This window comes from Gopherus flavomarginatus, chromosome 2, assembly GCF_025201925.1.
Source record: "Gopherus flavomarginatus isolate rGopFla2 chromosome 2, rGopFla2.mat.asm, whole genome shotgun sequence".
NCBI lineage: Eukaryota > Metazoa > Chordata > Testudines > Testudinidae > Gopherus > Gopherus flavomarginatus.
The window spans coordinates 9,724,318-9,746,674 of NC_066618.1; the positions used below are offsets into that span (position 1 = coordinate 9,724,318).

Here is a 22,357-nt window from a genome sequence, read left to right on the forward strand (position 1 = left end):
TTGAATGTTCTGTGGCTGGCTCTGTATATCTGCCCTTTCCAGAACCAGTGAGCTGAGCAGCACGTTGAAGCAAGGCCTTCAGACAACCACGGCAGCTGAGGCAATGCACATTGGTAACCACAAAATGCCCTAGATTGTCCTCATTAGGAAGATCCACCCACTGTGTCTATTTTCTTCCTGACTCCAGCTAACGATCAGCTCATGCCTTGATGCATGAGGGTTCATTATATGCTCCCGTAGAAGTACCACAATGCCCATATTCTTCAAAAGTGAGGATGCATTCACCAAGGATCCGCCATATTCAATGAGTGGCGATAAATAGTTTTGTTTTCAGTTTGTCGACTTACTACTTAATTGCCTACATGGATGACTGTAAAACCAATATGAACACAAAACCTGCATAAAATTAAACCAGGAAGCCATCCATTTCCCCTCCTTGTCCAGAGAAAACACCACTTAGCCCAGAACTTCTGCTCGGATCTTATGCTAGAAATTGGTTTGGAGTGCTTTATAGCAGGGGTTCTCAACCTTTTTCTTTCTGAGGACTCTCAACATGCTATAACATTTCTGTGGCCCACCTGTGCCATGACAACTCTTTTTTAGTAGATTAAACACCAGGGCAGGCTTTAGGGGATAGCAAGCAGAGTCCCTTGCCAGATGGGGGCCCCATGAAGCTAAGTTGCTTGGGCTTCAGTTTCAGCCCCAGGCAGCAGGGCTCAGGCTTCAGCTTTCAGCCCTGGGCCTCAATGATTCTAATGCTGGCCCTGCTCTCTGGTTTATTTCGGCAGACCCCCTGAAACCTGCTCATGGCTCCCCAGGGGGCCCCGGACCCCTGGTTGAGAACCACTGCTTTATAGCTGCTTTTGTCACTTGGCAGGTGATGATGTTTACATGGTTTATACCTCTGAGGTTGCTTGTAAAGCCTCGCTGACCCCAATATAAGTGACTTTTTCCCCCACTGTTAATAGTAAGCCGGTAAAGCAGGTCTCCTCTCTGCCGCCCAAGTGATAGCAACTTATTTTTGGTGCTGAAGCTTGCCAGGCTGGGCTCAGAGAACTCTCTGCCTTGCCAGTCTTCATTTGCATTGTAAGAGTGCTTGGTTTCTTTGAAAGAGCCTTCTGATGTGTGTGGAGTGTCAGTGTGTCAGAGCAGCTGCCCCAGGAATAATAAAGCATGGCGCAGTCATTAGCAATGCATGCCAAACCCGCTAGGGAGGAAAAGGACCAGCTTGTATTGTTACCTCTGATGGGTGGTGTGTGTTCATACACAAACTCTACAGTGTGAGTCGCTAACTGGCGCAGCTGCTTTGTGTAACTGTAACCCAAACACCTTCTGGGTGTCGTATTCTGTCCTATCGAGTGGCACTGAGACCATGTGGAGAAAGATGCAATGAGTCTGCTTAACAGCTAGTTGGCTTTTAGCTCATGTGGTAGAGACTCATGCACTAAGCCCCAGAGGTCCCTGGTTCAATCCCAACTGTTGGTATATGTAGATGGAGGGGAGGGATAGCTTAGTGGTTTGAGCATTGGCTTGCTAAACCCAGGGTTGTGTGTTCAATCCTTGCGGGGGCCACTTAGGGATCTGGAGCAAAGATCTGTCTGGGGATTGGTCCTGCTTTGAGCAGGGGGGTGGACTAGATGACCTTCTGAGGTCCCCTCCCACCCTGATATTCTATGATAGCCAACAGGAGAAGCTCTCCCACCAATATAGTGCTGTCCACATAAGTGGTATGGCTAATTCACACCCCCTGAGCAACATAACTTAAGCAGTAGAGTCACCACAACCTTAGAGCTGGTCTATACAACAGGTGAAATCTTGGCCCTGCTGCAGTCAATGTCAAAACTCCTACTGACTTTAGTGGAGCTGGAAATTTGCAGCTCACCTACTACAAAAGCAAAGAGATGGAAAGTGAAGGCCTCTAACACAGCATCCTCCCTGCTCCCCCACCCAGACTCATCTCCTTGCTGATAGAACAGCCATAGGCCACAGACAACATGCCATGATCCTAATTTCTCCTCCAGTAGGAATTGTGGGGGAAGAAAGGCAGCAAGAGATGGGGGCTCATCTGGAAGGACTCACCTCATGGACTAAGAATTCTGTGGGGATGGTCTTCCTCTCCCAGCTGGGGACACCAGGACCTAGTATTTGTGCTGGTATAACTACTTGGATTAGAGGTGAGCCTTTTTTGGTACTGGAATCGTTCTCCTGGTCAAACACCTGGTGTGCATGCAGTTATACTGGTGTAAAAGCATTTGTGTTGGTACCGCTGATTCCCTTACAGGAAGTGGACTAAGCTATACAGACGCTCTCCAGGTTACAAAAACCTGACTTATGGAAATCCACACTTACAGAAAAAGTTCCATAAGCTATTTTTTTGCATAATCATCAGAGATACATTCCCGACTTGCGCAAAATTTGACTTACGCAAGGCGTTCCAGAACGGAACGCCTTGCGTAGGTCAGGGAGCATCTGTACCAGTATAAGCACTTTTATATCAGTACAACTACATCCACACACAGGCTGTTGTAACCCACACTCCTCCTACGTGTGGTGCTCTGTCCCCTCTAGTGGCACTGAGACCATGTAGAGTTTGAGTCTGCTACAACCTTAACTAAATGCCATGTGGCTTTTAGCTCATGCATTAGAGGCTTTTGCGTTTAGCTCCAGAGATTCCCAGGTTCAATCCTGCCCACTGACAACTAGGATTTATCAGCCTTCCATTGTACCACTTTAATTATGCCAGAATAGTTAAAGCCACATGACTTTTGTGTGCAGACAAAGCCTACATGGCTAGTTAGTCACATAAAGAAATATACTAAATGGGCTGAAATTCTCTGCCTCAATTTTACACTTTTGTATGTGGGTACAAAGTCCTAGCTGTGAAGGGCACAGCTTGCTGGCTTTAATTGCCTCAGGCCAAGGTTCTGTGGGTTGTTGTTTTTTTGGCAATGCTACCCTCTGCTCTCTAGCAGTGTCCTCTATAAAATATACCGTCTTTACTGCTCATTGGCACACAGTGAAGAGAGAGTTACAGCAGCAGCAGCTCGAGATGTTTTTCCTGCCAAACAGGCATATTTACACCCCAGGCAAATGCAGGCAGTTAATCCTCATGTGGGTAGCACACCCCAGCACCAGAGCAAGCATCGTCAGGGGAACATTTGTCCTTTTTGCCTATATGGAGCGTGCCGAACAGGATCTCAGGACGTGGGAGATACCATCAGAGTCCAGAGCTGGTCAGGAATGGATTAGTTAAATGTTTCCAAATCAAAAGTGTCAGTTTTCTGTTTTGACAAAACTTTGTGTAGGAAGTGATTTCTGAGAGTGGAGGAAGGAGACCCTAGAATAGCCAATAGCATGGTTGTTAGGCCCTCAGCAGGGAAGTAGGGTCTAGTCTCCACTGTGCCAGATTTAGAGCAATGCAGTGGCTTGAACCCAGTCCTCCCATATCCCCCCTGAGGGCCTAGTCCATCGGGCTGAGTGGGTCTCTTTCTTTTTTCATGGAAAAATATCAAATGTTCTTGGTTTCCACCTGATGAGGAATGAAACCAAATGTCCAAATCTCAATTTTTTGCTACACAGAATTCTTGTTTTCCAGCCAGCCGTGGTTGAGAGGGTGTGATCTGTTCCTCTAATCAGAGGCTGATCCGGATGCGGTTGGTGTGTTGTCTGGAGTGGGATGTCTATGTCCAGGTTATTCTCTGAGGGGTCAGGATGCTGTTATGGATCCCATTGTTCATGAGGCTCTAGAGGAAGAGAAGGAAAGGAGGCTGCCAGTACATATGTGCCTCTCTCCCCTGAGGATCACATGTTTGCATGGGGAAAACTACCAGCTCTTCCATGAGCAAACAGTCTCCAGACAGGACAGTGCTCCTTGATGGGGAAAGGCCTTACTGTGTCCATGGCTTAATTTAAAGAACAGGGGCACAGCAGAGCCAGTTCAGGGAGGATTTTCCCAAAAGTACCTAAGAGAGTAATGGGACGTGCTCCTTAATCCCCTTAGGTACGACTGGAAATCCTGTGTTAGTAGGAGGCATGTGAACTGCCATAGGTGGTGCATGAACTGCCCGCTGCGGGAGGCTAGCCCCCAGTCCCACCCATTCCACCTGAGGCCCCACCCCTCTGTGCCCCCCCGCTGAAGCTCAGAGCCTCCTCCCCCACCACAGCCACCAGCCCCAGCCCTGGAGCACTGTGGGGGGGAGAGGGGGCACATGCATGGGCAAAGCCCCAGCGCGCTGTGAGGGTGGGCAGTGCAGCCATGGCCAGCACTGGCTTGGGGACTGGAGCCACACACAGAGTAGTGGGAAGTGGGGGCTGGGGGGAATCTGGGGGCGGAGCATAGGCAAGGCAATGTCTGGCTGTTTGGGGAGGCAGAACCTCCCCTAGCCTATGGTACCAGCTGCCCATGGCTACTCCTCTTTGGAAAGGTTTGCAAGATGGGTCCCATAGATCCAGTGCAGTGCCACTGGGACTGTTTGAACCCCTGCCCCCCGCCCTTTTGCATGGCCCTGCACAGGTTGAACGTGCTGCTAAAATGCACTCGGACACATTGCACTATTAATTCCGCTGCTTTCTACTCCCAGCTTTGTGCTTGTCATCAGCCTAATTACTTCCCCAAATATCAGATACAAAGGATTTTGATCTCCACTTGACGTTACCTGACTCCTGTAGTAAATCTCTGTTCTTCCTGCTGAAATGTGTGAAGGTGGATGGCGTGTTAATAAGAGCCAACAGCACTGGTGATTTAACGGATTACTTTTGCTTGCATTTGCAGAGCCCTAATGCGGCTAGACACAGCTCACCTCCCGGGTTGGAGCTCACGAGTTCATGAAGCAACAACGTTCTCTAACCTAGCAGGAGCTAGAGCTGAGCTCATCCCGATTGTCTTGGAATGGCGACCAGTGGCCAGAAGATGCGACGAAGGAATCTGTGTTACCTCAAGTGTAAACGCTGGGAATTTTGCTTTAACAAACCTTAACTGATGCTTGTAATTCAGAGTCATGCGAATTACATGTAGGGTATGTCTATGCTGCCATCGGGAGATGTGACTGCTGCATGTGGAGGCAGGTCTGAGGTAGCTTTGATTGAGTTAAGGAGCTAAAATTAGCCATGTAGGCATGGCAGCATGGGTGGTTGCCTGGCTAATCACCCAAGTACAAGTCTGCCTAGACACTTGGTTTGCCCTTTGGTAACTAGTCAAGCTCAATCGGAGCTTATCCTGCAATCACACCTCATTGCAGTGCAAATGTAAGCGGAGATAGTGCCTGGGGATGAGCTCTCTGTATTCCGGGCCAACTTGCATTCAAGGAATTTTCCTGTCCTACTTTGCCTTTTACCATCACCCACACAAATGAAACTGGGAAACATGCCTCACGGTGAGATACTTAAGGAGCTCAGTCCATTTAGATGATCAAAAAGAAGATGAAGTGTTGGGTAGAATATGATGGATAAGTGCCTTCAAAGGAGAAAATTCTGGATACTAATGGGCTCTTTAATCTCAGCCACTGATTCTTGTTGTGCCTTTCTCCACTAGGTTAAAGCCAGACCAATTCAAATGAGAAAGAAGGCACAAATGTTTAACAGTGAGAGCGATTAACTAGTGGAACAAGTTACCTAGGAAAGTGATGGATTCTCCATCTTCAGCTCAAGGCTGGATGCCTTTATGGAAGATGTGCTTTAGTCAAACACAAGTTATTGGGCTCAGTACAGGGATAGAGAGGTGAAATTATATGACCTGCTAGACGGGAGGCCAGACTAGATATCCAATGGTCCCTTCTGGCCTTACTCTTTGAATTAATTGTGACATGCTTCACATATTGTTACACTTTGAATATCAATGGAACAAGGCAAGAAGTCTAGGGTGTTTTTTTTACCATTCCATTGAACACATTTTTTAATCCTTGTGTTGTGCAATTGTCTCTTTTTCATATCGGTGTTAGCTGACATGGAGATTCCCAAACTATTTAAAACATTTTTGTGGCTCACTTTGCATAATTTATAAATTCCAAGGCCAGATAATGGTCAGTGATGGAGAATCCACCGTGACCCTTGGTTAACTGGTTAATTACTCTCACTGTTAAAACTTACACTTTATGTCCAGTCTGATCTGCTAAGGCCCCAGTGAGATATAGAGGGTTAAACATGATTAAAAGATGTTATAAGCATGTTGCAGACATGAGTAATGTTATAGATAATTATAAGCACATCAGTAGAAGCTGATTACAAAGCTACTGACTGACTGGTCAGATTCAAACAATTAACTAATCATTTATTAAAACATGAATTCCTCCTTTATTGTAGGAGGAGCTAGATAGTGCTACCTATACTTAAGTTTGCCTGACACTTCCCATTACGAGACCCTGATTTAATTGCTTTTAACTTTGCCAAACTTTAACCATTTGGGCTGAACTTTTTCCATGATGGTTGTCTACTTCCAGTTAAATTTTAATGGAAAGTTTCAACTGAACACTTCAGAGAATGAGATTAGGGAAAAATACATTGTTTTGCTTAGGTAAAAAAAACCCCAACAAACCGTTTTTTAGAAGCTCTAGCACCTTCATGCTCTGGAGCAAAGATGTGAAATTCGGCAGGTGGTTGCTTCATGTCAGGCATGTGCCCATTACTGTCCCTGTGTAAAATCCACACAAATTTGGCCAATTTGTAAGCATCTGAAAAACCTTAGTTTGCACGTGCTCAAGAGACTTGTTTCGGCAGCTAAATTCTCTGAAGGTGCTGTCTGCATATTGCATCCCCTTGCAGCTCCTACGTACCAAGCAGACTGTGCACATACCATCCCCAAAGAGAAAACTGAGCATGCTGCAGCCCAGGGCTGTCAGGGCTGAGCAAGTTGTTCCTGTAATTTCTCCTCCCAGCTGCCAGAGAAATGGGGTAGCAGGAATTAATAACTTAGTATGCGAAGCAGGAGTTGGCTGGTGGGCAGTAACTAAGCCCTGGGGCTACTCACTGACGGGGGAAGAGAAAAAGAAATATTGTATAAACCCATGCACTGAATGAGGCGGGGTCCTGGGGGGTGGGAAATATTATGCGGTCATATAGTTAGAGACTGTGTCATAATGCATATGCACATGGGGGGTGGGGGAGATTAAGACCCCTTAAATCTGACATTTCCTAATATTGAGTGCTTGACATTTTGCAGTCTTAATTATGCTCTTTGGATGTTGGGTTTTTTGATGTAATAAACATACGACTAACCATCCCCTGAAGTGAAAGGCCCCATTCTATGAGGTGTGTACATACACTTAATAAGACAGTCCCTGACTCAAAGAGCTTCCAGTCTAAGTAGCCAAGCCAGATAAACAGCAGGGGAAAGGAAGTTGTGTTGCAATTTTCCAGATGGTGAGAGATTGTGCGACCTTGGAAAAACGCCTTCAATTCCCAGCTCTTCCACAGACTTGAAGTGGGTCTCCTGTGTTCCACTTCAGTGCCTTACCCACAAGACCGTTGTGACGGGGCAGAGGAGCCCCACACTGGCACTGCAGGGGTTAACCCTTCCTTCTTGGCAGAGGAAGCCCCGCCCAGGAAGCCCTGCTGGGCATGCTCCAACTGAAGACTAGGTATAAAAGCCTGCAAAGCTGCTCAGTCTGGGCTGACCACTGGAGGAGAAGGATGCACACAGCCAGCTCCTGAGGAGGGACAGCCAATCCTCCAGGATCCAGTCTATCCGGCACACACCCTGCATCCCAGATGGAGGACCCAACAGAGGGGAATGGACTGGAGGACTCCCCCCTCCAGAGTGGAGAATATGGCATTGAGGGTATGAAGTGACCATGGGGAACTTTAGGGACAAGCCGTGTTAAAGCAGCACTGATGCTTGGCGTGTTGTGGGCGGATCCCTGCTGAGCCATGGGCAAGGAGAACCCCACCACCAAGAGAGCCCTGGGTTGGGACCCAGTGGAGAGGGTGGGCCTAGGTCCCCCTACTCCTCTGGGCATTAGGTGACACTTCCTCGCCTTAGAGGAGGAAAGATAGACTTTGGCCATTGGGACACACTGCCCTGACACTTGGGGTGAGTTATATGGACTCTGGCCTTTGGGCCACACTGCCCTGATACTTGGGGCGAGCATGGGGGATCTGGCCATTAGGCCCCATTCGGATGCCCTTAAAGAGGGCAGGTTTGGAAACTTGAGAGATGAGGATCTGGCACCCCACCCTCCCCTGCCACAAAGGGGTGCTGCAGTGCCAGACCCATCACAACCATCCTTTAAGAACAGCCCATGATGACTGTGGGGTTTTTTTTAAATCCTTAAAGCTTGCAGCTGATTATCCTCTATATCAGTGATACTCAGACTGAGGCTTATGAGCTGCAAGTGAATCTTTAATGTGTCTCCTGCATCTCTTTGCAGAACATGGTGTGACGTTGCACTCCACATGCTATAAATGTATTTTATAAAAGTGTTAATATAATGTAACTGGAATATACTTTACGCAAAAGATCTCTTGTAAGGTATCATTGCAAAGCTTATAATCTACTGAGTGCGGTCATCCTATTTGTATGAATGTATCATTCTTGTATCTGAAATTAGGAATATGAAATATAACTCTGAGGTCCTACTGTAATTATGCAAAGTGTGGGCTATTAATGGGGGTTTGGAATCTTGCTGGCTCTACTGACTAGGACAATTGATTGTAACTGGTTCCGTTTACTTGTAAGCCTTCCTGTATATATGTGTGCCAGCCAGTGGGTAATGAAGTCTCACAGAAAATGTGAACATGTCACACGATACTGGAATCCATCTAAACCTGGTGCTTTTCCATTTAGAAGGAAGGGTGGGAACCCAGAGAGAGACAAAGGATTTTGTGCCAAAGCTATAAAAGGGGGTGGAACAGAACAAAGGAGGCAGTCATGAGAAATCCCCTAGTTACCACCTGAGCTGGAACCAACAAGGTCTGTATGAGGGGAAAGGACTGGGCCCAAACTGGGTAGGAGTCTAGTCTGTGAAAGAAGCTGATTGGAACATCTCTGAGGGTGAGATTTACCTGTATTCAGTTTCTTAATATATTAGGCTTAGACTTGCATGTTTTGTTTTATTTTGCTTGGTAACTTACTTTGTTCTGTCTGTTATTACTTGAGACCACTTAAATCCTACTTTTTGTACTTAATAAAATCACTTTTGTTTATTAATTAAGCCAGAGTAAGTGATCGATACCTGGGGGAGCAAACAGCTGTTCACGTCTCTATCAGTGTTATAGAGGACAGACATTTTGAGTTTACCCTGTATTAGCTTTATACAGAGTAAAATGAATTTATTTGGGGTTTGGATCCCATTGGGCGCTGGGTGCTGGAGACAGGAGTACTTGCTGAGCTGTTTTCAGTTTAGTCTGCATCTTTGGGGGCATGGTTCAGGCCCTGGGTCTGTGTTGCAGCAGGCTAGCATATCTGGCTCAACAAAACAGGGTTCTGGAACCCCAAGCTGGCTGGGAAAACGGGCTCAGAAGTAGTGTACATCAGGTGACAGTCCCAAGGGGGTCTCTGTGACCAAACATGTCACACAGGGCATTAAAACAGTGTGTGATTTAATTATTAACCAATCAGGATGCTTTAAGTTATTAATCAATGGTGGTTGATAAAATAATAATACTTGGTCAGTCTTTTTGCTGTGAGAATTACAAAATATTAAAAACCTAAATATTTCCCCTGCATGCCACCCACCATGCATCAGTCCCGACTCTATCAAGCAAGAGGGTAATTTGTCCACACCCCGTTCTGTCTTTGGAGTCTGCTGTGTAGCAGTAGCATTTGTAATGATTTATTGGGCATGAACACTTCTCTCCTGGGAACAAGAGAGACCAACATATGGCTACTAAAATTGCCTCCAGGTTGAAATGACTTTTAGTCATGGCAGATCTAGAATTAGAGCTGAACCAGCAACCTGCTGATGAAAGACTTTTTGTCCATTTGCCACTTAATTTTAGCTCTCTGCTCTCCATTTCAAAAATTGCAAAGGATTCAGACTTGAGTGTCTGATCTAATGGACTGAAAAACGTGTGAAATGTCCTGGTCTGCAGAGATAGTGTGTCAAAGCGAGAACCGGAGAGCAAGAGAGACAAAGAGCAACTGCCTAGGAAATAATGAAGCTGTTGGTCCCTGCAGCAAGCAGTACAAATCTTAACCCGAGACAATGGGAAAGGCTCTGAGTCCTGTCTTTGTGACAAATGAAAGGATATGCCAGTATCTGGAAAGGATTGTTCTTCCCATCCCGCACATAAATGAATGCCCAACAAAGAAGCTGCTTTGCCTTCATAAAGGCAAAGCAGTCCTAGCTGAAATAATTCTAACATGGAATTAGAGGTCTGGAAGCCTTACCATTGTTTTAGTCCGACAATACACCCATACTGCATTCGATGGGGGAGGCTTTGACCAAGATTTGACTAGTGGAATGCTACGAACTCTTCCCAAGGGATGGAAGGGGAATGAGTGAGTTGGTAGAGGATGCCCAGCCTGTTCTGGTCCCTAAGCCCCACCACCAGGCCCCCATCCTGCCAAGGGACTGTGGACCAGCATACACCTCCCCATTGTCAATCCTCTAAACTCCTCAGTGGAAATGTTATCACTTTGACTTCTTTACTAGGGTCTTCAGGAACTTCCTTAGGCATCTGCAACCTCTGTTGCCCCTGAGGGGGAACCAATGGGCAGGTGCCTTGAAATGATGCCAGGCCACCCCAAGGTCCCATGAGGCTGGTGTGGAATTTCAGACTGACCCCACTGGGAGACTGAAATTTAGCTAAGGGCCCCGGACATCTGGAGGGGGCCTGCCTTTCACACACTATTGAGGTGGGATCAGCAGACACCAGCTGCCTCTTCATTCCCTGTGGCACTCTGGAGGTGTAATGGCCCCTAGTCACCTTTCAACCCTTTCCTCCTCCAACCTGCATGATCCAAGCTGAGCCAGGAGGTCAGCATGAAATTTCTAGTTGCCCTCACTGAGACTTATATTTTCAAGCCCCAGTTGCCTGGGATCCTGGCCATCACAGAACCCACTCAGGAATTTGCCACCTACCCAGCTGAGAGAGCTGCCGGTGGGATTGCATTGTCTCCTCATCAGTCTCTTTCAACACTGTTTCTCATGCATTGTCCAATGTAAACAAATAGCTTTTAAATCTCCTGGGTGTTGGAAGTTTACGAATGCATTTTCATGCACACAACTTGGCAATGGGGAGAAATTTCCAGAGGCTGAAAGGTGTGATGCTTTGAGGAGCCGCTGCATTTCCTACCCTGACCTTTCCAAATGCAGGGATTAAAACAAGACACCCTGTAAAATGTGGGAGATCTAGGTTTCTTCCCCACACAACTGCTGGGCTAAGGCCACGGGTGGGTGTATTGAGCATGGAGACATCTATCCAACTGCACACTGATTCTCTCTTCTGGAATTCTCTGCCTGACATGCTCCCCCTTCACTCCTCATACACCAAGGGTATTACATCCAGGCAGCCTCCTTAGACACAGAGCTAGCTTTTGCCCTCTTCTGTGACCTGGACATTGCAGGGTTAGGTCCTTTATAGCGCTGCACAGCATGGCTGCTCCCCAGCTGCTTGCTCTGAGTGACCGGGTACTGCTGTCTGTCCTCCGTAAGGAGATGTGCCCTTTTCCCTCTCTGATTTATTGGAACAGACTGGGCAGTCACTGGAGGGTGAACTTTCTGTCTAGATTCAACACAGCAATTAGCCCCACTGAAACCCATCCATTGGTTTTACTTCGCTGAATTCAGGCCTTACCTGCTCATCCCACTGCAGTCACTAGTAGGCTGAGAACATGGAATGTGAGGCAATTCAGTGTAGCTTAGCATTACTGATTCCCATCTCAGTGTGGTGTGTTTGGGGGTTTTTGGTTTTGTGTGTGTGGTTCACACTAATTTCTCTCCCTGCTGAAATTTTGGTGGAATTGTTCTGCCTGGTGGCTCCCCAGAGCTCCATCTGCTTTGTGGGAGTAGAAGACAGCTCTCTAGATTCAGAGGTGCCCTAACTTAGTTCTTGATTCATGGTGGAGGAGGATAATAGTCCAGTGTGGTTGTGACAATGCACAGCACCATACAGGCAGACTCAGTCAAGTCTCCAACACAGGCTGCAGCAAGTTCCCTAAGCCAAGGTTGGTGGAACTCAGGACAGGCCCCTGCACCAATCCAGTCCTTCCCAGCCAAATCCCCACTGTCAAACCGCTCTCTGTCAATCTTTCCAAGAACCCCAAGATTCCTCTGACCCAGAGCAGGGAGCACACTTGTACATGTGCTTTAGAATCCCTTTATACATTGTTCCCCCCCAGGCCTCCCAAAACAATTAGAACAAAATCCCAGAGCTACATTTTTAACACTAGAAAAATTCTAGGATCCAGGGAGCTCCTTGCCCCATGTTAGCCATGGGGCAAATCTTCACAGCCTCCTGAACTCATTCCCCTGGTTGCATTCTTACCTCTATCCATTCCCCCACTGTTTTTTCACTCAAGGAATTTACCTGCTCCAAGGGACTTTTCTGGGTTCCTCTTTTTTTGGGTCTTTTCTTCCCCTGTTGCTTGTTTGTATTTTTTTGCTCTCCCTGACTTTGCCCAGTGTGTGTCTATGGCCATGAGTCACATGGCTCCTGTACTGCTGAGTCCCACCTGGAGAGGCAGGCTAGTCTTCACCTCCTACTGACTTTGTGGTGAGAGCGTGCCATCATGGTGCAGAGCTCAGTTCTCCCTGCTGTCTCTTTTCTTTCCTCCTCATTTTTAATGGGTGTTTTTGCAAGTGGAGAGTGAGGAAGTCACTGGATCACAACAGCAAGTGGAGCTGAAATTGTCTCTCAAGGGTGACCAGATGTCCTGATTTTATAGGGACAGTCCTTCTAGTTGGGGCTTTGTCTTATATAGGTGACTATTACTCCCATCCCAATTTTTCACACTTGCTGTCTGGTCACCTTCTGTCTCCTGTGTGCAACTCATATGATGGTTTCCTCTCTGGGTCTCACTGTATGTTGTTTATTCCCATAGGGGATCACTGATCCTCTATTTTGTTATGGCTTTGCTTTCCAGATCTCAGCATAGAGAGAATCTGGTTAGGGATGTGTGGGCAATGTTGTGTCTTTGGATTTCCTTACCTTTTCTGCAGTGGTTAATTGTCCTTTTCAAACTTTGAGGAGCATTTTGAATATGGTGCCATTTTGAGGCCAGCCACAGTATTATTATTTTATGAAGAACTGGAAGGAACCTTGAAAGTTCATTAAATGTCCCCCTCAAGGATTGAACTTACAACCTTGGGTTTAGCAGGTTAATGCTCAAACCACTGAGCTATGCCCCCCCATTTACCTCCTACATGGTAGGATCTGGAAGTGCTGCAGAATTGGTGTGCTTTCCAGCCTCAGTCCCATCACCTCATTCCCGAGTCCGGTTCCCTCGTTTGTACACAGATACACTCCCTTGTCCTTTACTGAGAACCCCACATCAGTCGCTTGGCATGGGAAATGGTGGTTACTGTATCTGTTCTCAGGGACTCCTCGGGGTTTCTCCTCTTTTCTCCCTGTGTTGCCTTTGAATCTTTCCATTTATTTTCCTGGTTTTGCTTTGCCCTGGGTTCCTTTCTTCCGCATGTGCCCGTGGGGCGGTGAGGCTGTAACTAGCTGCTGTGCTCCTAATATGAACATGGAACAGTCCCTTCTGGAAAGGTAACTTGGCTTCATCTCCCGCTCTGATCTCATCACTTATTTCTCAGTGCTGGGCTTTTGTGCTGAATGGATGACCCGATGGGGCCGCTCCGAGATGCCGTCTCGTTCCCTTCTCTCAGATTTCAGCCATGGTGTATGTTTTGAGGTTAGGGATCAAATCAGTGCTCTCTGAAACTCTCTTGTGTACCTGGTTTGAGGTGTTCCCTGGGTGTGGAATGGGAAACCTGCTAAGACAGGCAATATCCCACTGAAAAAAAGTTTTTTAAACCCCAAACTTAACTCCATGTGTAACTAATTGGTACAATTCTGTCATCAAAAGGTCAGTTCCTAGGTCTGTCTGCAGACAGTCTCGCTAGACACGTTGGGCCTGATTCTTCTTTCATTTACACTGGCGTGAACCCTAAGTAACTGTATGGAAGTACATGAAGTTATGCTGGTGTGAAATACACATGAAGAAAGAATCCGTCTCTTAATGTCTTTATCTAAATCAAGCATTTTGTGCAACCTGGATAGTCACAAAACCAGACAAATCTGTAGGATAAGAGTGTTTGTCTTGCCCTCTGTATATCGTTTGGCAGAGGCGAGTTAACGTCTCCTACAGATGTTGATTAGAGGAGCCATGACTGCAGAACCAAATATTTAGAAAGGGCGTGACAGTGACAGATAATGATTGATAACTAGGAAATGAAGGAGTTAATTTCTTAAACCTTTCCCGTGTGGGAACTAACCAGGGGAAATTTCTTTCTCTCTCTGTGTATGCATGTGTATGTATTACATCTAATCCCACCCCACCAAAAAACAGTAACATTAAGGTTGCCAAGTCAAATACTCAAAAGTTAAAGTCGCACTTGCAACTGTAATTTGGCCCCATTGTGTGTGTTTCCCTTCGTGGTTTTTCCCTTTCATTTCCCAGTTATCTCTGTAGCAAAATCGGAAAAGGAAAAAGGGGCAAAAAAAGTAGGAGAATATCTGACAACAGAACATTTGAAATGAACTGTTGCTTTGTAAAACCTGTGAAACAAAAATGACTTCAAAATGTTAAGCACCAGTTCTCTCTTCCCCCCTCTCCCTTCTTAATGATCGCTGTCCAAAATGCATGAGGCTATATTGTGCTCACACAACTAGAGGCATGCCTAGGGTCAATCCATACCACCTTAAATTCTCCAATCTCTTGGGAATAAGAGGTTTTTCCATCTCGATAAAGATAAATCAAGAGTCTTTTGTGATGCTGTGTGTGTGTACGTGTGTGTGTGAGTGTTTGTGTGCATACAGAGTTGCATGTGTGTAGCTATTCAGGGCCTGCTGCTACATGCTTGCCATTTGGACTGTTGTGTTTTGCTCAGACTATTGCTGATTGAACTGGTTCCTGGATATCACAGGTTTTAATTGACCACCTACCTATGCGACTTGCTTCAATTTCCCTGTGTTTTGGGATTGCTGTTCTGCAGCACAACAGAGCATAACACCTTTGTTCTAGGTAATCTGAGCCAGTCATAGATCACGTATCCTCTAACATGTATCCTCTGATAAATAATCTCTAGCTGTGAAGAAAAAACATGAATGTGCCACTGCCAGTGTTTCTGGGACAGGGATCATAGAATATCAAGGTTGGAAGGAACCTCAGGAGGTCATCTAGTCCAACCCCCTGCTCAAAGCAGGACCAATTCCCAACTAAATCATCCCAGCCAGGGCTTTGTCAAGCCTGACCTTAAAAACCTCTAAGGAAGGAGATTCCACCACCTCCCTAGGTAACCCATTTCAGTGCTTCACCATCCTCCTAGTGAAATTTTTTTTCCTAATATCCAACCTAAACCTCCCCCACTGCAACTTGAGACTATTACTCCTTGCTCTGTCATCTGGTACCACTGAGAACAGCCTAGATCCATCCTCTTTGGAACCCGCTGTTCAAGTAATCGAAAGCAGCTAGCAAATCCCCCCCCCCCATTCTTCTCTTCCGCAGACTGAACAATCCCAGTTCCCTCAGCCTCAACTCATAAGTCATGTGCTCCAGCCCCCTAATCATTTTTGTTGCCCTCCGCTGGACTCTTTTCAATGTAGGGATGTAGGAATAAAGAATTGCATAAACTAGATGAGATGTGCCTGGACCTTGACGTGACTTCAGGGGTTACTGTGAATCCTGGTGGAGAGACAGCCGGAGGGATCTCTTTACTCGCTTGCTGATTGAGCTGGAATCTGAGGCCTGATGAGCCAGTGCTCTGCACAGTGATCAGAGGCTTTGTGTCTTTTTTTTGATTGTGTCAGGGTGAGATGACAGAAAACTTGGGGCGAACGAGGAGCCGGAGGAACGATGATATGCCTCGTGGCTTCTGATAAATTATTCAGCTGTAGCAAATCTGAAATTCCCTGTGGCAAACGAGACTGCTTTTATTAGGCCTCCAGTGCCCAGCATCTGAGTGCCCCAGAGAGAGAGAGCGAGAGCAAGCTGCCATGCACCACCGCCAAGAGCCAAACTCACAGGTTTGCCCAGAAAGGGAGTATACGATGGTGTATGCTCTCCTTTCAAAATGCGTCGAGTTCTGCTAGATGCTGAGGACTCACCACCTGCAAGACTGTTGTATTAATAGATGATGGGTTAAAGTATGACCGACTCCTGTAGTAAGGGGCAATGGTGAAACTGATCCACCCCAGGTGCAGCCCTGGCAAGAAACTTGAGACTGACTCACATTTCCATCCTGGATCCCCATGCTCCTGGAGGGAACAGCTGGCCTGGCAGGACGCAGCGCACTTTCCCCTTGTGATAGCTCGGTTCTGGGGAGGTGCATGGAGCCAAAGCAGCACTTATTTCCTGCCCCCTGGATCCTTGCTTGTTGGGGATGAGGGAAATGGGGAGCATGCTCCTTCCCCCACCCCCACCCAATATTGCAATCTGGACAGGCCACGAAGGGATGTCTGTGTCTTTCTTCCCCCTATGCAGCCACATAAGGAGAGTTGCTCCTGATCACAAAGAATAATTGCAGGGGATCCAGAGCTGCTTACTCAGCCTGGGAGCTGGTGGGAAAGGAGGCTGGATTAAATAGGTTTGTACTTTTAATGCTCTGCCCATCAGGCTCCCACGCAAGCTCGCTAATAACAAGAAAAGACACCTTAGGTCCATGGGCTGTGCAATTCCTGAGCGTTAGCCGCTGGGGCTGTCATAAACAGATAGCTAAGGGTTAATGTCCCTTTCACCTGGAAAGGAGTAACCTGAAATACCTGACCAGAGGACCAATCAGGAAACAAGACTTTTTCAAAACTGGGTGGAGGGAAGTTTGTGTGTGAGGTTTTTTTTTTAGTTTGTCTCGTGTCTGACCCTCTCGGCTATGAGAGTGATTTTTCTATCTCCAGCTTTCTAATCTTCTGTTTCCCAGTTGTAAGTACAAAGAGATAAGACAGTAGGTTTATATTGTTTGTTTTTTGTATTTACATGTGTGTAGTTGCTGGAATGTGTTAAATTGTATTCTTTGTGGATAAGGCTGTTTATTCATATTTCTTTTAAGCAATTGACCCTGTATTTGTCACCTTAATACAGAGAGACCATTTTTATGTATTTTTCTTTCTTCTTATAAAGCTTTCTTTTTTAGACCTGTTGGAGTTTTTCTTTAGTGGGAATTCCAGGGAATTAAGTCTGCAACTCACCAGGGAATTGGTGGGAGGAAGAAGTCAAGGGGAAAATCTCTTTGTGTTAGATTTACTAAGCCTGACTTTGCATACCCTCTGGGTGAAGAGGGAAGTACTTGTGTTTCCAGGACTGGAAACGGGGAGGGTGGAGTCCCTCTGTTTAGATTCACAGAGCTTGTGTCTGTGTATCTCTCCAGGAACCCAGGGAGGGAACACTTGGAAGGGAGAAGGGAAGGGAAATGGTTTATTCCCCTTTGTTGTAAGACTCAAGGAATTTGGGTCTTTGGGGTCCCCATGGAAGGTTTTTGGGGGGACCAGAGTGCCCCAAAACACTCTAATTTTTTGGGTGGTGGCAGCTTTACCAGGTCCAAGCTGGTAACTAAGCTTGGAGTTTTTCATGCTAACACTCATATTTTGGACGCTAAGGTCCAAATCTGGGAAAAATGTTATGACAGGGGCTTTGTGCTCCCCTGTCACCGGAGGCAGTTGCTGTACCCTGAGCTCAGGTGTTTGCAGAGTGCTGGGCATAGTCAGTGTTTTGCACAGGAGACCTTGAAGGGGACATTTTATGGTGCTGTAGGGAGAAACGTTGGCTATTTATCTCCCCTCTAAGTCCAGGAGTTGCGGTGCTGTTGGATTTGCTCCCTTTTTCTGATCAGATTTAACCCCCAAGGCTCTGAGTGCTTGCGATTCCAGGGTGTGCTCGCCAAGGCTAAGGATACATGCTCTGACATCCTGGCCACGTTCCAGTTTGCATATCGACACCCTGTCTCCCCTACCATCTACCCCTGCTGTTTCACTTGTAGGTTACGTTCATCCTTCCCTCGTCTTTCTCGCCACTTGCACGTTTGGACTTGGTGACTTTTGTAGTCTTCTTCCAAAAGTTCTGCTTGTACCCCTGGCTGTTGTGCAAATTGGTCTTTAAGTTCTGCTGATATACGATCCATGCACCAAGCTTCTGGCCTCCCCCTTGGTCATCTTCTAGCTGTAATTATTACAAGGGACATCTTGCAAATATAACGCTCAGGTCTTCACCGGACATGTCTGTGCCCATGTAGCCTAGCCTCCCTCCACTTGTCTTCAAGTGGGGCAATCTCCTGTAGGCCCTTCACAATCTCATTTTGTTACACACATCTTCACTTCCCACCCTAAATTGAGGAGGAGTAGTGCTGAGATCATAGAATCATAGAATATCAGGGTTAGAATGGACCTGAGAAGGTCATCTAGTCCAACCCCCTGCTCAAAGCAGGACCAATCCCCAACTAAATCATCCCAGCCACAGCTTTGTCAAGCCTGATCTTAAAAACATCTAAGGATGGAGATTCTACCACCTCCCTAGGTAACCCATTCCAGTGTTTCACCACCCTCCTAGTGAAAAAGTTTTTCCTAATATCCAACCTAAACCTCCCCCACTACAACTTGAGACAATTACTCCTTGTTCTGTCATCTGGTACCACTGAGAACAGTCTAGATCTATCCTCTTTGGAACTCCCTTTCAGGTAGTTGAAAGCAGCTATCAAATCCCCCCTCATTCTTCTCTTCTGCAGATGACACAATCCCAGTTCCCTCAGCCTCTGCTCGTAAGTCATGTACTCCAGCCCCCTACTCATTTTTGTTGCCCTTCATTAGACTGATTCCAATTTTTCCACATCCTTCTTGTAGTGTGGGGCCCAAAACTGGACACAGTACTCCAAATGAGGCCTCACCAATGTCAAATAGAGGGGAATGATCGCGTCCCTTGATATGCTGGCAATGTCCCTACTTATACAGCCCGAAATGCCGTTAACCTTCTTGGCAACAAGGGCACATTGTTGATTTATATCCAGCTTCTCGTCCACTGTAACCCCTAGGTTCTTTTCTGCAGAACTGCTGCCTAGCCACTTGGTCCCTAGTCTGTAGTGGTGGATGGGATTCTTCCCTCCTAAGTGCAGGATTCTGCACTTGTCCTTGTTGAACCTCATCAGATTTCTTCTGGCCCAATCCTCTCATTTGTCTAGGTCCCTCTGTATCCTATCCCTGCCCTCCAGCGTTTTCTACCACTCCTCCCAGTTTAGTGTCATCTGCAAACTTGCTGAGGGTGCAGTCCACACCATCCTCCAGATTATTAATGAAGATATTGAACAGAACTGGCCCCAAGACTAACCCTTGGGGCACTCCGCTTGATGCCAGCTGCCAACTAGACATGGAGCCATTGATCACTACCCGTTGAGTCGGACAATCTAGCCAGCTTTCTATCCATCTTATAGTCCATTCATCCAGCCCATACTTCTTTAACTTGCTGGCAAGGATACTGTGGGAGACCCTATCAAAAGCTTTGCTAAAATCAAGAAATAACACGTCCAGTGCTTTCCCCTTATCCACAGAGCCATCTCATCCACAGAGATACTAGGGTGATTATAAATACGATAGAGAGCTGCACTGTTGTGTCTGTTTTGCTGGGCATCATGATCCCCAGGGAATCCTGGTTTTAGGCACTCTAACTATAGGTAGCACATTATAATCCTCTCATTTGTCTTTCCTATTCGGTGTTCATTCTGACCAGAGCGGTGCATATATACAAGTGTGTTTGGCATATGCTCCCAGTCTCATCCCTCCAGCTCTGTCAGTGCTTTTCCAGGCCAGACTTTCCCTTGCAATGCCCCATCACATCAATTTTTTAAACAAACTTCTATTGGGGATTAGAAATGAAAATCCCCGGCTCATTTCTCTCGCCACCTCGGGCAACACTGCTGCTAAAGACAGAAGTGGTTGTGAGAAATGCATGCGTTCTATTAAACCAGCTATGCTGTACCACACAACTGCTTCAAAAGAGTTCTTTGTTGAAGTCAAAATGCAAGGAGATTTTAAAGGAATCCAGCATCTTTAGAATGACCTGCCATTTAGAATCGTAAAATATTAGGGTTGGAAGAGACCTCAGGAGGTCACCTAGTCCAATCTCCTGCTCAAAGCAAGACCAATCCCCAACTAAATCATCCTTAGAACAACAGGGATAGAACTCATCTCCTGCTGCTCCAAAAGGCATATTCTCTTACCACTTTAGCTTAAGGAGAATCTCCATTGACAGTTGTCAAGTTTCCCTCCCCACTCTGAACTTTAGGGTACAGATGTGGGGACACGCATGAAAGACACCCTAAGCTTATTTACCAGCTTAGGTTAACAGTATACTGCCACCACCAAGCATTAACCAAATATTTAGAGAGAGCCACTTGGAACTCTGCCTTTCCCCGAATATCTCCCAAGTCCCTAACCCCCATTTCCTGGGCAAGCTTGAGAATAATCCGCTCACCACTTAGTCCTGGTGAACACAGATCCAAACCCTTGGATTTTAAAACAATGAACAATCAATCAAGTTCTTAAAAGAAGAATTTTAATTAAAGAGAAAAGGTGAAAGGAGTACCTCTGTAAGATTAGAATGAAAGATTATCTCACAGACAGATTCAAAATACAGAGGGTTTCCCTCTGGGCAGAACTTCAAAGTTACACAAAGAACCCAAATTTATCCTCCCTCTTATTTGCAAAAGAACTCACAAACAAGAGAATACAAGTAATCTACTGCATTCCTTCTCTAAATACTCACTACCCTATGAGAGTGGGATGGCTCCTTCTTTCTCTGTCTCCAGCAAAAGCGCGCACACACAGCACAGACAAAAGACGTTTTCCCCCTTCCAGATTTTAAAGTATCTTGTCCCCTTATTGGTCCTTCTGGTCAGGTGTCAGCTAGGTTATGGGAGCTTTTTAACCCTTTACAGGTAAAAGAGGAATTAACCCTTAACTCTATGTTTATGACAACAGTAGAGAAGCTATGACACACACGCCCTGAGCAGTCCAGATTCCATCTAGAACAGTGATACACCCATATACACCAGCTGTTTCATCCTAATATTATTGGTTATGCACATAGTATTTTCATGTCTTTATTTCCACCTGTCCCTGGCACTTCTTTTGAACAATATTTTCAAAATCTTTAGTCTCTTTGTAAAAACATAAGAACGGCCATGCTGGATCAGACCAATGGTCCATCTTGCCCAGTATCCTGCCTCCCCACAGTGGCCAATGCTAGATGCTTCAAAGGTAATGAACAGAACAGGGTGATGAAGTGATCAAATAAATGTGCAACTGATCATGCCACTCATGAACCTCTAGGGTCCACAACCAGGTAGTCTGAGGTACAGGAGTCATGCTGTTAGGCACTGAGAATTGGCATCACCTCACACCTGCCATTATTGTTCTCAGCTTCACTGCTTTTTAGAATAATAGGGAGGTTTTGGGGACACAGGATTTTAGGGGCTGTTGACCTGATACTAGGAGGAGCCAGGCACTCTCCACTCCTGCTGAAAGCAGCAGGAGGACAGCCCCAGCTTGCAGGAGCAAGGCCTGTGGAAGGAAAGATGGTCTTGTGAGCATCACTGGACAGGGACTCAGAAGAGTTGGGTTCTATTCACTGTTCTGCCACAGACTTCCTGTGCGACCTTGGACAAGTTATTTAATCTCTCAGTGCCTTTGGTCCCCAGCTGTAAAATATGGATAATGGCACTTCCTTTCTCCCATCCTATATCTTGTCTCTTTAGTCTTTAATCTCTTTGGGATAGGGTCTGTCTCTGTATATTGCCTAAAGCTACTAATTCTGGTCGGTACTTCTATGTGCTATCATAACACAAGTGTGTGTGTGTAAAACAACACTCATTAGCTTGCTCTGATCCTAGCCGGGTGCCATCTGTTTAACAGTCCCAATAACCCCGCACAACAGGAAATGGAAAAAAGACAAATGGATCCAGTCAGCATACCGTATCAACAGATGCTTCAGCACAAACTGTTGTGTGGGAACTGGCTGATGTTGTGTTTGTTAATGGCCTTTGGCTGTGATTTGGGCCATTTTTTCTTTCCAGCCAGTCATTAATTTCCCTGGGAATGTCCAACCCTGGGTGCTTATTGCTTCTGTAACGCAGGTGGATTCCTCTGAGTGGGCGCTGAACTGAAGCAGAATGCTGATCAAATAGTCGAGGTTTCTAAACAAACATCTCCCAGATAACTGTGGATGGAGAATTTTTTTCTCCACCTCTGCTGCTGAAAATGATGAGTCCCCATCTGAGGG

The 22,357-nt window shown here is 46.3% G+C and overlaps 1 protein-coding gene across 2 annotated transcripts in view; it reads left to right on the forward strand.

The window, feature by feature from the left end:
* SEC22C (SEC22 homolog C, vesicle trafficking protein) overlaps positions 1-9,143 on the forward strand; it is a 131,689-nt gene extending 122,546 nt beyond the window's left edge. Inside the window, exons 8-9 of one of the 2 annotated variants that reach the window (XR_007772845.1) lie at positions 4,772-5,015; positions 7,351-9,143. Coding sequence is in view for 1 of the 2 variants with exons in the window: in XM_050942791.1 (XP_050798748.1) it covers positions 4,772-4,828 (57 nt within the window). In the remaining variant the exon portion in view is untranslated. Of the gene's footprint in view, positions 1-4,771 lie in introns of both variants that reach the window. The other variant, XM_050942791.1, reaches the window with a different exon arrangement.
* The last annotated feature ends 13,214 nt before the right edge of the window (positions 9,144-22,357 follow it).